Below are 17211 nucleotides of genomic sequence, written 5' to 3'. Positions count from 1 at the left end.
TGATTGGATGTGTTTGGAGGAATGGTGGGCGTGAGAGGGGGGTTAGTTACCCTCCAATCACTTTCAACTATTAAAAAGGGCACTAGCACTCTCAATTTCCAATTGAATGAACCCTTTTTGAAGTTTCTATGACAACACTATCTATAAAAAACTTTATATGCCCCTAGAGCATAACTTACAACCTTTGCCCTGGGGGCTCTGGGGTGTACGTCATCCTCAAAGATTTAATTTCCAGAACTTTCAACTACGTTGAACAAAATGGTTATCTCTAAAATTTGAATGAATGTGTTTTGGGAAATGGTGGGCGTGAGAGGGGCGTCAATTACTCTCCACTCACTTTCGACTATTAAAAAGGGCAATTTCAATTTTCGATCAAATGAGCCCTTTTTGAAATTTCTACACTAACTTTCTATATAAACCTTATATGCCCCCAGGGCAAAACTTACAACCCTTGCACTGAGGGCTGTCAAGGGGAGGGGTTCTCATCCTTAAAGACCTAATTTATAAAACTTTCAACTACGTTGAATAAAATGGCTATCTATTTGATTGGATTTTTTTTTATCTATTTGATTAGAAATTTTGATTGGATGTGTCTGGGGAAAAGGCGGGCGTGAGAGGGGGGTTAGTTGCCCTCAAATCACTTTCGACTATTAAAAAGGGCACTAGCCCTTTGAATTTCCAATCGCATGAGCCCTTTTTCAAGTTTCTACGAAAACAATTTCAATAGAAACCTTATATGCCCCCCAGGGCATAACTTATAACCCTTGCCCTGAAGACTGTGGGGGGAGTGTCCTGCTCAAAGGTATAATTTCCTGAACTTTAAACTGTCTGGAGCATAATGACTATCTCAAAATTTTGATTGGACGTGTTTGAGACATGGTGGGCGTGGAAGGGGTGTTAATTGCCTTACAATCACTTTCGACTATTAAAAAGGGCACTAGCCAATTCAATTTCCAATCGAACGATCCCTTTTTGAAGTTTCTACGACACCGCGTTCTCTAACAACCTTATATGCCTCCAGGGCATAACTTAGAACCCTTACCCTGAGGGCTGTGGAGGGTTGTCATGCTCAAAGACCTAATTTCCAGAACTTTCAACCATGTTGAACAAAATGGATTATCTAAAAATTTTGATTGGATGTGTTTAGGGAAATGGCGGGCGTGAGGGGGGGTTTAGTTGCCCTCCAATTACTTTCGACGATTAAAAAGGGCACTAACCCTTTCAATTTTCATTTGAAGGAGCCCTTTTTGAAGTTTTTACGTCAACATTTTCTATAAAAACCTTTTATGCCCCCAGGGCATGACTTACAACCCTTGCCCAGAGGGATGTGAGGGAGTGTCCTCCTCAAAAACATAATTTCTATCTGGAAATCAACTACGCTGAACAAAATGGCTATCACAAAATTTTGATTGGAAGTGTTTCGGGAAATGGTGGGCGTGGAAGGGGTATTAGATGCCTTCCGATTACTTTTGACTATTAAAAAGGGCACAAGCCACTCCAATTTCCAATTAAATAAGCCCTTTTCCAAGTTTCTATGACAACTACTTCGATAAGAAGTGCCCTGGTCTAAAGGAAAAAAAATAATACACTGTGCCAACATCGTTATTAAATGCCCCCAGGGCAAATTTCAAAACCCTTGCCCTGAGGGTTGTGGGGGAGTGTCCTCCTCAAAGACTTAAATTTCTAACTGGAAATCAAACACGCTGAACAAAATGACTATCTCAAAATTTTGATTGGATGTGTTTGGGGAAATGGTGGGCGTAGAAGGGGTGTTAGTTGTCTTCCAATCACTTTCGACTATTAAAAAAGGCACCAGCCGTTCCAATTTCCAATCAAATGAGCCCTTTTCCAAGTTTTATGACATCTCCTTCGATACGAAGTGCTGGTATGGAAGAAAAATAAATAACACATTGTGCCAACATTGTTCTTTAGGCAGCACGATTGCGCTGCCTATGAAAATGTTATATTTGAAGACAAAGTTTAAAATTACATCAAAGTTACATTTAATTGAGTTTGGAGCAAATCCAGTTATTGTAAAGTGCAAAATAAACTCACATCATAGGCAGCGCAATCACGCTGCCTAAGTAAAGAACGATTTTGGCACAATGTATTATTTATTTTTGTTTTTTTCCATCTCAGGGCACTTCGTATCGAAGAAGTTGTCAATTGGAGCAGCTAGTGCCCTTTTTAATAGTTGAAAGTGATTGGAGGGTAACTAGCCCCCCCCACACCCATCATTCCCCCCAACACATCCAATCAAAATTTTGATATAACCATTTTGTTCAGCGTAGTGGATTTCCAGATATTAAATATGTTTTTGAGGAGGACACTCCCCCAGAACCCTCAGGGCAAGGGTTTTAAGTTAGGCCCTGGGGGCATATAAGAACGATGTTGGCACAATGTGTTATTTATTATTTTTTTTTTCCTTTCCAGGGCACTTCGTATCGAAGAAGTTGTCGTAGAAACTTCGAAAAGGGCTCAATCAATTGGAAATTTGAGTGGCTGTGCATTTTTTAATAGTCGAAAGTGATTGGAAGGCAACTAACACCCCTTCCACGCCCACCATTTCTCGAAACACATCCAATCAAAATTTTCAGATAGCCATTTTGTTCACAGTAGTTGATTGCCAGAAAGAAATTATGTTTTTGAGCAGGACACTCTCCCACAACCCTCAGGGTAAGGGTTGTAGGTTATACCCTGGGGGCATATAAGGTTTTTATAGAAGGCGTTGTCGTAGAATCTTTAAAAAGGCCTCATTCGATTAGAAATTAAAAGGGCTAGTGCCCCTTTTTAATAGTCGAGAGCGATCGGAGGGCAACTAATCCTCCTCTCATGCCCACCGTTTCCCCAGACACATCTAATCAAAATTTTTAGATAGCCATTATATTCAACTTAGTTTTAACTTCTGGAATTTAGGTCTTTGAAGATGACCTCAAAGACCTATAACAACTCAAGACCTCAAAGACTCAACCGAGTCAAACTCAAAACGAGCAGAAATTAACACAAGTAGGGCTTAAAACCCCTATGTCTTCCCAAGGCCAGAACACAATTTGCACTTTACTGAAAAATATAAATGTTTTTACTTTTATAACTTTAAAAAGTCAAATAATATTAACATTTTGATTAATAAATAGCAGTATATGTATATTAAACTGACAATGCACATTCATTGGTATTTTTTTCAGTAAAGTGCAAATTATGTTCTGGCCTTGGGAAGGCATATAGGTTTTGAGCCCTACTCATGTTAATTTCTGCTCGTCTCGAGTTTGACTCAGTTATTTATTGTAATTTCTGTTCGTTTTGGGTTTCATTTATTTATCGATGCTGATTTGTGGTAGTTTCACGCTTGGTAGATTATGTAATTTTATTTTTGCTCATTTTTTGTTTAATGGAGTTCTTTACTTTTCTTTGAAAAACTTGGTTTGTGGGAAAAGTTTTTTTTAATTAATAAAAATAAAAGAACATCGTAGTAAATCAATTGACAACATTTTGGCAAAACAAATTGCACGAGAAATTGACATTGTTCATAGCCCTATTGGTAAGAGTGAATGACACACGCAAATTCATGAAGTGTAGAACATGAATTTCAACATTTTTAAAAATTAAAAATTTTTAATGTTTGTCAGCAGCTTACTGCCTCCCGTGATTATAACTGTCAGACTATGTTGTATGTTGCATGGACATTCGTTTAGTATTATTTATGTTTGTGTGCTATTATGGTTCCCGTTATGGATCAGTTTTGCAGCACTTCAGCTTTAAAGCGTCGATACTGAGCATCGAAAAGGTTCGATGATCTTTAGTTCAGCATTAAATTGTTCGTTTATTTTTTTATTCGTATTTTTTCTCCAAAATGAAGGAATAAGAGAAGAAATATTCACAATTGCATATGATAATTCGATAATAAATTATGGGAAAGATCATTTCGTAAATTGGGCATTTAATCACACTAAATTCGCTGATGACATCCACAAAGGTCTGAACTGTTGTGGTATATACTATCCAGATCTACTCAAGCAGTATAGATATACCCCATTCTTCACTAAATCAAGAAAGTTTGTGCAAGAAGAAAATTGGGACCCTGCATTCGGAAAAATGGTTTTACCTCCCACATGTTGTGAGCCCTCAAAAGGCTTGGTATGTACCGAAATGACTAAAACAAATGCTTGCAATTAAGCTTTTGAATCTGCGATACGAAAGTCTATAACTAAAGTTGACAGATACACAGCTTATATACTTTTAGCGTTAAGTTTCTGTGCACAAATTTATTTAATAGTGATATTTGGTACTAATTAATTTGGTACTAGGGAAATCAATTGCACGACATCAAAAACATTCTGCGTTGTGGTATTAATCAATTAATAAAAGAAAATGAACAATAAATAGATTCCTATTAGTACTTTTCTTAAGAAAGCAACAATCCTATGACGAAAATCCTACATAAAAAAAGCTATTCCAGTTGAAAATTTTTATTCATATATGCAACATACAAAAAACACGTTAGTCTTAGGACTTTTTAAAGGGATGACCCGATACATTCTTCTCTATGTGATTGACAATTGCATTCAATCCTTCTAGAATGGCACGTATATTCATTATATTCACTTTGGCTGCAAACCATAGCTGCTCGTTCATCTTGAATCGACTTGATGATATTACACACCAGGCTGCCAGGTCATACGATCCTCGATGGTAGATTTTTTTCAATTTTAGAATATTTTGAAAAAATAACTATCTCAAGTTTTTGAGCTGATGCCTTTAAAAGGGTAGTTAAAAAGGGTATGGGTAGGAAGCCTGTTGCCGTCCAATCCTTTCTAAATCTTAAAAAGAGACTGGGACTTCAAATTTCCAATCAAACAAGTCCTTTTAAAAAGTTTTTACAACTACCCGTTCCTTATGAAGTGGCTTTGGTGAAAATAAATAAACAATAAGTTGAAGACTTATGACTTTACTAAAGACAATACTACAGCGTTACCTCTGGCATCTTTTTTTTTCTTTTACTTTCCAATGGCATTTTCTAGTAGGTGCTAACTAGTTAATCTATTTTTTATATCTCGTATTTCTCCTAATAAGACTTAAAACAAAACATAATTTATTTCGTAAATAATTCGAAGACTGCTGCCTTCTGTCTTCTGAGACCCCCGCTCTTCGCGCTGAAATTTGACTCTTCGTCATAGCTCTTTAAAAAACTACTGCTCAAACCAAAGGGCCATTGGTATGGAATAAGAAGTATTTTTAAACCATAATAAAACTTTGCATGTTTTAGTACACCCCCCCCCCCCCCCTAGCCTTCCGCTCTCAACACAAAGGTCTTATAGAGTAGGGTTGGGTTTGAACAGTAAAAAAGGGCAAAGGATACGGCACTAGACCCTAAAAGTACAAACTGGCGGTGCTGATCTCCGCCTCAAGGCCCTTCAGGTAAGAAGCGCAATGGGGGGATGGAGGCCAGCCATCCTGTGCTTTCACACACCCTTGCTTACCTTCCCCAGATTTCTCCAGGTACCCATTTAGAGCTGGGTCGACTCTGGCTGAGCTTACAAAGTCACGCCACTGACCCCCATCCCAAACCAAACAACTGGCCATACCAGGAATCGAACCCTCGCCCTTCGGACAAAGGATTCAAAAAGCAGCGTGCCATCCTAGTCAGTTGAATACGAAGGGGTTTACAGTGGTTTAAAAATACTTTTCATTCCATATAGGGTCCTTGTGTTTGAGCTAATCCTTTAGTTTACGTTTCTTAACGTTTCTTTACTTTTCTTAACGTGAGTTCTTAGAACGTTAACGTGACTTCTTAGAACTTTAAAGAATGCAAGTTCTTAAAGAACGTAGACTAAAAGTCAAACTTTGGCACAAAAAGCGATGATTGACAATCTTTAGTTTATTATTTGAACGTGATTTTTTAATAACAAACCAAAGGGAGTCAGGCACCGGAATCACTCAAATATGACATCATACCCCAGAAAAGTAATTTTCAAAAGACGCTATATTATTTCTTGTCGAAGATACGCGTCTTCCATCATTTTGTGCATGTAGATGCGTTTTTTTTGTCAAAAACTGCTTTCTATTTACAATATTACAGGTTGTTTCATAAAAATTACGTAGACATAGCAATTTCTTTTCAAATGATCCCCTAAACGGCTCTCATTGATATTCCAGTGAAGACGCGATTAATATATGTGAAGTGAGACAGAAAAAAGAGAACACAGTGCTACCCAGGCAAAAGGGTGATTTGCCTTCTTAGTTAAGCCAGGGGACTGTAAGTTTCCAGTATTATGTTTTTAGCCATGGCAATTCCAAATGGTGCACTTCTTGTTTTGATTCGATGCCATTTTTAGGGGCCGTCCTAGCCTCCTAGCTAAGTGGACGTCCGCTGGGTTGATAATTCTTTGTCCAAGGGGCATGGGTTCGATCCCTTGCGTGGCCAGTTATTTGGTTTGGAACAAGGGTCAGTGGTTTGACTGTGTAAGCTCAGCCAGAGTCGACCCAGCTCTAAATGGGTACCTGAAGAAATCTGGGAAGGTAAGCAGGAATGGTGTGTGAAAGCACAAGATGATTGGCCCCCAACCCCCCATTGCACTTCCTGACTGAAGGGCCATGAAACGGAGATCCGCACCGCCGGTTTTGACCTTAAGGGTCTAGTGCCGTCATACTTACTTACTTACTTTTTACTTTACATTTTTATGGGGTTTCAGGCTTTTTTGTAAAATTCCCTTAAACTTAATTACAAAATAACATTTTACTATTAAGACTAATCGCGATAATAGTCATCATTCCTGAATGAGCAACAATTTATTCTCACTAGTCATATGCTAGTGAGAAAACTTTTCTCACTTGTTTTTCTGAGGCATAATGTCATATCTGAGTGACTCTGTTGCCAGATTTTCCGAAGTGCGTTCTTTACTAGGTTATAATTGATTTCCTTTTTTATTTGATTTTAACTGTTGCAATAAAAGAAGCTTAAAAAAATACATAACAAGCCCCTTTTTGTGTAAGAAGAAATTTTTATTGACGCTTCTATGCCAACAAAACCTAACGATTGTAAGGTATATTAACCTTGAGAAAGTTATATCTTTGTTATTTTAACATTGCTTCTTTAGTTATTTGTGGGGAACATTTGTATTGATAAAGAAGCATTTGTATGTTTATACATATAATGCATAGGAAAAAGTCTATGGCTTTTTCTTAGTTGGAATAATAAAAGACGAATCACAGGGAATCAGGCAGCAAAGTCAGTCAAATATAGTACCATACCCTAGAGAAGCAACTTTTAAAAAGACACTTGGGTATAGCACCTTATAACAAAGATACTTGTGTCATTTACCATATTTTATACGAAAATGCATTTTTTTTGGTCAAAAAAGCATTTTTTTAAATATTGCGTTTTGCTAATTAAAAAATAAACTAGATTTAGCAATTTCCTTTAACGTGAGCCCTTAAACAGTTTACTATGATGTTCCAGTGCCCCACTAACAGCGGAGAAAAAAAAAGATACTTCCCATGCCAAAAAAGTGAGCTTCCCTGTTGTTCAAGCCAATAGATTTTCCTTGTTGTTCAAGCCAAAGGACTGTAAGTTTTCTGTATAAGATTTTAGACCAAAGTGATTCTTTAGTGTCCTTTTTGCTTTGATCCGACACCATTTTTAAGCGTTTCAGGCTACTTTTTATTTAACTACGGGCCGTGTCATCTTTTACTAGGTTACAGCTACCACTGCAACCACGATTTGATCCGAAACTATTTTTGAGGTATTTCAGATTATTTTTCAGAATTACCATAGAATGGCCATCAAAATAACATTGCACTACGAAAACTAATCGAAATAATAGCTACCGTTCCTGAATCAGCAACAAACAGACATTTTTTCTCACTAACCATCTTTTTTACCGCGTTTTTTTTAATTTTTGGTTACTATGGGTAGTAATTCGTTCTTAACTAGGTTGCAATGATAAAAATAATTTCTAATGGTATGTTTAGAACTAAAAAATCCGCCAATCTTGTGTGTAGTCGGGGAGAGGGGCCAAAGATGAGTTACGTCTCACTAGGAAGCTCGTTGTCTCGAAGAAAGCCCTAAAACTAGTATAATAACAAGTTATTAAACAAGACTACACCGCCCAGTTAAATAGCGAGTTACCTTCATCGAAAAAATCGCTAGCTACGTCCATGACCAAGACAGAAAATTCGTGAATGATAGTATCCGATATATGACATGCGGATTATCGCGAAAAGCCGTGCTGGGCCATAAATAATATAGAAATCCCTTTCATTAGAAACTAAACGATTCCCATACACTCAAAATTATTGTGCGAATGGACCTTTAGAAACTCATCTACAACCCAATTTAAAGCCCAAAAATGCTGTGTCAAGTTCTTGCACCTTCCTTTCCTCTCAATATTTGTAAAATAAAAAAAAATAAAAATGCACGAAAACTGACCTAATACCCGTCATGATTTGGAAGAACTGACTCAGGTTGGCTGAAGATCCGGATAAGTACTGGGAAGTACCTCCACACTGTTTACAGTGCGAGGAACAATTAAAACCAAAATTGATTGTAAATTAGACCAGGGTCCAATTTAGAGCATAAATCCGTCACTGAAAATTCCATTACCTAAGCCAGTCAGTCCTGGCGTTTAGAAATTGACAGTCCTTTTCTTCCCACGTGGATTTATCTTTGGTGATCAAGGTGGTGATCTACAGCCACGATCGAACACAAGAAGGATAATGATCTTTCTAAAAACATGCTAAGAAAACGAATATGTTAGATGCACAAAAATTAAAATATTTAGATTTAGATCACCTACTGCCGGACCTAGATTTAGACGTTCTGCGACTAAATTATTAAGTCTATAATGATTGACTTACTGATTGTCATTGATTCTTGCCAAAGATACGTCATTCTCATATCCACCTCTTTCATTTTGCATTCCTGTGTGGATTACGCCACCAACAGGAATGTCAACATCATTTGAGCACAAGTATTGAAGCAGGTCAGTAACTTGAGTCTCGCTGGACTGAAAAAGAAAAAGAAATCGGTATATTATGAAATCGGTATAGCTGTAGAGGTAAGGGTGGGCTGGAAAGGCAAGGGTGGGTAGGGGCTAAGGTAAGATTGGAACGGCAGGGTGGGGGAGGGGAGAGGGAGTTGAGTATTATGAGTGATGGTGAATGGATTTGTTATTATTATTTTTCTTCTATATTTTATTTATCTATTATTATTTTTAATTCAGTTATTTATTTATTTTTCTATATTTTTTTCATATATATAGGATATAGTTTATCTATTTTTGGTTTATTTATAATAGTTTTAATTAAATAGTTGAGGTTTATGTAAATAGTTGAGTTAATAAGTAAGTAGTTACATGGACTTTCGCGCGATCTCAAACCTTCATAGGTTTTCTCCAGCGTGAAAGTGTTGTTTAAATAATTTTTTTGTTTGTGAATGTGGATTAATAAACTCATGAACTTATGAACTATTATTTCAGCTGTATTCTGGTGGAATCATTGACACTATTACTTCTAATTTGTTCATAAATCTTTAAAATATATATTAAATTCCCTGTGTTTAGGTCTGATTTCTCCGTATTTTACTCCCAAGAAAAAAAAGAGTATGTTGCCCAGGATTTCAACAAAATTTACTGGAGAAAAAAAAATAAAGCATCAATTTTAATTTAAGTTCAGAAAATGATACCACATAATATCTTTTACACTAACAGGAATAAAGAAAAAGTATCATTTCTAGTAACTTCAAGTGTATTAAGTGTAGGATTCAGTAACAAAACGTATCAAGTGTCGTTTCCAGTAACTTCATTGAACGTAACTTTTACCCTCGTCTTGACGCCAGAGACAGCTTTCGGTATCCTGACAGATGATGAAGTTCTATATTCATTTCTCGGCCAGTAATTAACTAAAAAATAGTGAGACTAGGTGACCATCTCGAGACTATATTGGATTTCAGTTTCGATCGATTTCAAGAGGTTTAAAAAATACTCATCTGGAGCACTGCTAAAAGATAACAAAAGTATTAGTGATATTTACTTCCATAATTATGGCTGCTACTTGATCTTATTACTGCATATCTTCAAACCTAAGGTCTTCTTCCAGTACTGCTCAACTGATAGCTATTAAACATGACCATCACCCAAACAAAGCTCAGTGACATCAATCATTGCCTGTGACCTATATTCTACGTCCGTTTTATAGGGAGAATACTTTTTTGTTAGAACGAGAAATCTCACAAATAGTGCTCTTGGAAATTTTGGCTTCAAATCTCTTGCATTCCTTGGTTCAAATAAAAGGCGAAATGCCACAAATTTCGTCATCAAACTTGAACTAGTCTTTCTAGTTCTAGTCAATAAGAAATATTAAACACTGGTAGGTCTGATAGCCTTGGTACATAACCTTACTTAATAATGAACGATCAAACAGTCCATGATAACGAACTGTAAGTAGGGAGCAAAACGGATCATTAGTAACCAAAACTCTGAAAAACTAAATTTTGACATAAATAGACATATCAAAAGAATTTATTTATTATGCTCATTCCAAATATATAGTTTTCATTAAGTTTAGTGTTACCGATCATTAGCTACGAGCCTTAGAAAGTTTGCCTGATAATCGAAAATTCCACCATCACATTCAGCGTATCAGAGAACCCTACTGCAGAGGTTTCAAGCTCCTATCTGCAAAAATGTGGAATTTTGTATTTTTTTGTCAGAAGAGAGATCATGGATGCGTGTTAATTTTTTTTTTCTTTCCCCCAGGGGTGATCGCATCGAACCAATGGTCCTAGAACATCTAGAGAGAGCTCATTTGAACACAAACTAAAAGTTCTAGTGCCCTTTTTAAGTGACCAAAAGGAATGGAGGGCAACAAGCCCCCCGCCGTCCCACATCCGTTGTCCCCCCAAAATCGTCCGATTAAAATTATGAGATAGCCATTTTGTTCAGCACAGTTAAAAGTCACCAAAATTATGCCTTAGGAGATAAAATGCCCCCCCCCCCGCCCCGGGGGATAGCTCTTGAAGAAATAAAATGGGCCCATTGTTTTCGTATAATATTTGTTATTTGGGAGTATACAGACATTTTTCGGGGAGGGGGAATTTTGTGCTTGGGACGGGTTTCCATGGGGATAATATTCCGTTTGAAAGGAGATTTCCGGGGGATAACTCTCCAGGAGAAATTTTACACACGGGAGATTTGACAGAATTCCTATACGAAATTCTTTTTGTTTTACTTTGTACTTGCCTACTCACTTTTGCATGTTGAGATGTTTCGGGGGAATTGTCCGGGGGGAATTTTCAGCGTGTTTGGATTTCTGGGAAACAATTTCCAGGGAAGGGGGGATTTTCAGAGTGATCGAAAAACGATTACTACTTAAAGTCTTTTTCAAATGAGAGGATGCTAAGGAGAATTTTCCATGCTGAATTTTCTGTAAAAAATTTTACGGGGGGGTCAGCGAGGCTGGAATTGTCCGGAAGAAGTTTTAAGGGCTAATAGAAAATATGTTTTTGAGGTAAACATTCCCCCACAGCCCTCAGGGCAAGGGTTTTAAGTAATGCCCTGGGGGCATATAAGGTTTCTAAAGAAGGTGTTGTTGTAGAGACTTCAAAACAGGCTCATTCGATTGGAAATTCAAAGGGCTAGTGCCCTTTTTAATAGTCGAAAGTGATTGAAGGGCAACTAGCCCCCTCCCACCCCTATCATTCCCCCAAACACATCCAATAGAAATTTTGGGATAGCTATTTTGTTCAGCATAGTTGATTTACACATAGAAAATATGTTTTTGAGGAAGTCACTACCCCACAACTCTCAGGGCAAAGATTTTTAGTTATTCCTTGGGCGCATATAAGGTTTTTAAAGAGGTTGTTGTCGTAGAAACTTCAAAAAAAGCTCATTCGATTGGAAATTCAAAGAGCTAGTGCCCTTTTTAATAGTAGAAAGTGATTTGAGGGCAACTAGCCCCCCCCACCTATCATTTCTCAAAACAAATCCAATCAAAATTTTGAGATAGCCATTTTGTTCAGCGTAATTGATTTCCAGATAGAAAATATGTTTTTGAGGAGGACATTCCCCCACAGCCCTCAGGGCAAGGGTTTTAAGTTATGCCATGGGGGCATATGAGATTTTTAAAGAAGGCGTTGTCGTAGAAACTTCAAAAAAAGCTCATTCGATTGGAAATTCAAGCGGCTAGTGCCCTTTTTAATAGTCAAAAGTGATTGGAGGGCAACTGTCCCGCCTCTCACGCCCAACTTTTTCCCAAACCCATCTAATCAAATCTTTTAGATATCCATTTTATTCAACGTTGTTTTAAATATTGAAAATGAGGTTTTTGTGGATGATCACACCCCTACAACCCTCAGGGCACGGTTTGTAAATTATGACCAGGGGGCATATAAGGTTCTTATATAACGCATTGTCGTAGAAACTTCAAAAAAGGGTTCATTCGATGGGAAATTGAAATGGTTAGTGCTCTTTTTAATAATCGTAAGTGATTGGAAAGCAACTAACACCCCTTCCACATCCACCATTTCCTCAAACACATCTAATAAAGATTTTGAGATTGCCATTAGGTTCCACACAGTTCAAAGTTCATGAAATTATACCTTTGAGCAGGATACTCCCCACACAGTCTTCAGGGCAAGGGTTATAACTTATGCTCTGGGGGCATATAAGGGTTTTACTGAAATCTTTGTCGTAAAAACTTGAAAAAGGGCTAATTCGACTGGAAATTTAAAGGGCCAGTGCTCTTTTTGATAATCGAAAGTGATTTGAGGACATCTAACCCCCATCTCACGCTCATCTTTTCTCCAAACACATCCAATCTGCATTTTAGGCAGCCAGTTGATTCAACGTAGTTGAAAGTTTTGGAAATTAGGTCTTTAAAGATGACAACCCCTCCCCCCCCCACAGCCCTCAGGACAAGGGTTTTAACTTATGTCCTGGGGATCTATAAGGTATTTATTGAAAGCGTAGAATCTTCAAAATGGCTCATTGAATTGGAAATTGAAAGGGCTAGTGCCCTTTTTAATAGTTCAAAGGGATTGGAGAGCGACTAACGCTCCTCTCACGCCCACTATTTTCCCAAACACATCCAGTCAAGATTTTGAGATATCCATTTTGTTCAACGTAGTTGGACGTTCTGGAAATTAGGTCTTTCTGGATGATAACCCCCTCAGAGCCCTCAGTGCAAGGGTTGTAAGTAATGCCCTGGGGGCATATAAGGTTTATATAGAAAGTTGTTGTATAAATCATAGGCAGCGCTGATTCGCGCTGCCTAAGTCAAAGAACTGGGGACACTTCGAGAACGAGACAAGAAACGGGGAATAAGTAAAGAGGAGGACACTCCCCCACAACCCTCAGGGCAAGGGTTTTAAGTTATACCCTGGGGGCATATAAGAACAATGTTGGCACAATGTATTATTTATTAATTTCAACTTTCAAAGCAGGGCACTTCGTATCGAAGAAGTTGTCGTAGAAACTTTGAAAAGGGCTCATTCAATTGGAAATTGGAGAAGCTTGTGCCCTTTTTAATAGTCGAAAGTGATTGGAAGGCGACTAACACCCCTTCAACGCCCACCATTTCCCGAAACACATCCAATCAAAATTTTGAGATACCCATTTTGTTCAGCATAGTTGATGTCCAGATAGAAATTATGTTTTTGAGGACAGTCCCCCACATCTCTTAGGGCAAGGATTGTAAGTTATGCCCTGGGGGCATATACGGTGTTTTGTAGAACGTGTTGTCGTAGAAACTTCAAAAAAGGCTCATTCGTTTGGAAATGCAAAGGGCTAGTGCCTTTTTTAATAGTCAAAAGTTATTGGAGGGCAACTAACCCGCCTCTCACACCCACCTTTTCCCCAAACACACCCAATCAGAAACTTTGAGATAGCCATTTTATTCAACGTAGTTGATTAAGTTCATAGAAATTAAGTCTTTGAGGAGGACAACAGCCCCACAGCCCTCAGGGCAAGGGTTGTAAATTATGCCCAGGGGGGCATATAAGGTTTTATATAACGTGTTGTCGTAGAAACTTCAAAAAAGGGTTCATTCGATTGGAAATTGAAATGGCTAGTGCTGTTTTTAGTAGTCGAAAGAGATTGGAAAGCAACTAACACCTCTTCCACGCCCACCATTTCCCCAAACACATCCAATAAAGATTTTGAGATAGTCATTTTGTTCCAGCGCAGTTCAAAGTTCCAGTGAAATTATACTTTTGAGCAGGACACTCCCCCACAGTCTTCAGGGCAAGGGTTATAAGTTATGCTCATGGGGGCATATGAGAGTTTTAAAGAAGGCGTTGTCGTAGAAACTTGAAAAAGGGCTCATTCGATTGGAAATTCAAAGGGCTAGTGCCCTTTTTAATAGTCAAAAGTGATTGGAGGGCAACTAACCCGCCTCTCACGCCCACCTTTTCTCCAAACACATCTAATCAAAACTTTGAGATAGCCATTTTATTCAACTTAGTTTTAAGTTCTGGAAATTAGGTCTTTGAGGATGACAACACCCCCACAGCCCTCAGGGCAAGGGTTGTAAATTATGCCCAGGGGGGCATATAAGGTTTTTATATAACGCGTTGTCGTAGAAACTTCATAACAGGGATCATTCGATTGGAAATTGAAATGGCTAGTGCTGTTTTTAATAGTCGAAAGAGATTGGGAAGCAGCTAATACCTCTTCTACATCCACCATTTCCTCAAACATATCTAATAAAGATTTCGAAATTGCCATTAGGTTCTACGCAGTTCAAAGTTCATGAAAGTATACTTTTGAGCAGGACACTCCCCCCACAGTCTTCAGGGCAAGGGTTATAACTTATGCCCTGAGATCATATAAGGTTTTTACTAAAATCTTTGTCTTAAAAACTTGAAAAAGGGGTCATTCGATTGGAAATTCAAAGGGCTAGTGCTCTTTTTAATAATCGAAAGTGATTTGAGGGCAACTAACCCCCCTCTCACGCCCATCTTTTCTCCAAACACATCCAATCTGTATTTTAGATAGCCATTTTATTCAACGTAGTTGAAAGTTTTGGAAATTAGGTCTTTAAGGATGACAACCCTCTCCCCCCCACAACCCTCAGGGCAAGGGTTTTAACGTATGTCCTGGGGGCCTATAAGGTTTTTATTGAAAGCGTAGAAACTTCAAAAGGGCTCATTCAATTGGAAATTGAAAGGGTTAGTGCCTTTTTTAATAGTTGAAAGTGATTGGAGAGCGACTAACCCCCCTCTCACGCCCACCATTTTACCAAACACATCCAATCAAAATTTTGAGATATCCATTCTGTTCAACGTAGTTGGACGTTCTGGAAATTAGGTCTTTCTGGATGATAACCCCCTCAGAGCCCTCAGTGCAAGGGTTGTAAGTAATGCCCTGGGGGCATATAAGGTTTATATAGAAAGTTGTTGTATAAATCATAGGCAGCGCGATCGCGCTGCCTAAGTAAAGAATGGGGACACTCGAGAACAAGACAAGAAACGGGGACTAAGTAAGGAGGAGGACACTCCCCCACAACCCTCAGGGCAAGGGTTTCAAGTTATGCGCAGGGGGTATATATGAACGATGTTTGGATAATGTATTATTTATTAATTTTAACCTTTAAAGCAGGGTACTTCGTATCAAAGAGGTAGTCGTAGAAATTTTAATACGCGCTAATTCAATTGAAAATTGGAGTGGCTTGTGCCCTTTTTAATAGGCGAAAGTGATTATAAAGTAACTAGCACCCCTTCAACGCCCACCATTTCCCAAAACACATCCAATCAAAATTTTGAGATAGCCATTTTGTTCAGCTTGGTTGGTCCAGATAGAATTTATGTTTTTGAGGACAGTCCCCCACAGCCCTTAGGGCAAGGGTTGTAAGTTATGCCCTGGGGGCATATAAGGTTTTTTTAGTAGGTGTTGTCGTAGAAACTTCAAAAAAGGCTCATTCGTTTGGAAATTCAAAGGGCTAGTGCCTTTTTTAATAGTCAAAAGTTATTGGAGGGCAACTAACCCGCCTCTCACACCCATCTTTTCCCCAAACCTATCTACTGAAAATTTTGAGACAACCATTTTATTCAACGTAGTTTAAGTTCTGAAAATTAGGTCTTCGAGGATGACAACACCTCCACAACCCTCAGGGCAAGGGTTGTAAATTATTCCCAGGGGGGGGCATATAAGGTTTTATATAACGTGTTGTCGTAGAAACTTCAAAAAAGGGTTCATTCGATTGGAAATTGAAATGGCTAGTGCTGTTTTTAGTAGTCGAAAGAGATTGGAAAGCAACTAACACCTCTTCCACGCCCACCATTTCCCCAAACACATCCAATAAAGATTTTGAGATAGTCATTTTGTTCCACGCAGTTCAAAGTTCATGAAATTATACTTTTGAGCAGGACACTCCCCCCACAGTCTTCAGGGCAAGGGTTATAAGTTATGCTCTGAGGGCATATAAGGGTTTTAAGGGTTGTCGTAGAAACTTGAAAAGGGGCTCATTCGATTGGAAATTCAAAGGGCTAGTGCCCTTTTTAATAGTCGAAAGTGATTTGAGGGCAACTAACCCCCCTCTCACGCCCATCCTTTCTCCAAACACATCCAATCTACATTTTAGATAGCCATTTTATTCAACGTAGTTGAAAGTTTTGGAAATTAGGTCTTTAAAGATGACAACCCCTCCCCTCCCCCCACAGCCCTTAAGGCAAGGGTTCTAACTTATTTCCTGGGGGCCTAGAAGGTTTTTATTGAAAGCGTAGAAACTTCAAAAGGGCACATTCAATTGGAAATTGAAAGGGTTAGTGCCCTTTTTAATAGTCGAAAGTGATTAGAGGGCAACTATCCCGCCTCTCACGCCCACCTTTTCCCCACACACATCTAATCAAAAATTTGAGATAGGCATTTTATTCAACGTAGTTTTAGGTTCTGGAAATTAGTTTTTTGAGGATGACAACCTCTCCACAGCCCTCAGGGCACGTGTTGTAAATTATTCCCAGGGGGCATATAAGGTTCTTATTTAGCGCGTTGTCATAGAAACTTCAAAAAGGGTTCATTCGATGGTAAATTGAAATGGCTACTGCCCGTTTTAATATTCGAAAGTGATTGGAAAGCAACTAACACCCCTTACACGCCCACCATTTCCCAAAACACATCCAATAAATATTTTGAGATAGCAATTTTGTTCCACGCAGTTCAAAGTTCAGGAAATTATACTTTTTAGCAGGATATTCCCCACACAGTCTTCGGGGCAAGGGTT

General features: G+C 38.3%; 1 protein-coding gene across 1 annotated transcript in view; it reads right to left on the bottom strand.

The window, feature by feature from the left end:
* Nucleotides 1-17211, bottom strand: part of LOC148945066 (pyruvate dehydrogenase phosphatase regulatory subunit, mitochondrial) — a 59426-nt gene that overhangs the window by 17272 nt on the left and 24943 nt on the right. The window contains exon 5 of the mRNA XM_089098830.1: nucleotides 8854-9002. Coding sequence (XP_088954956.1) covers nucleotides 8854-9002 — 149 coding nt within the window. The remainder of the gene's footprint in view (nucleotides 1-8853; nucleotides 9003-17211) is intronic.

The sequence above is a fragment of the Artemia sp. Qi Xiang Cuo genome, chromosome 13 (genome assembly GCF_049724085.1).
Source record: "Artemia sp. Qi Xiang Cuo chromosome 13, ASM4972408v1, whole genome shotgun sequence".
Lineage (NCBI taxonomy): Eukaryota > Metazoa > Arthropoda > Branchiopoda > Anostraca > Artemiidae > Artemia > Artemia sp. Qi Xiang Cuo.
The sequence above is the reverse complement of the archived record's forward strand: the minus strand, read 5'-3'. Positions and strand labels throughout refer to the sequence as shown.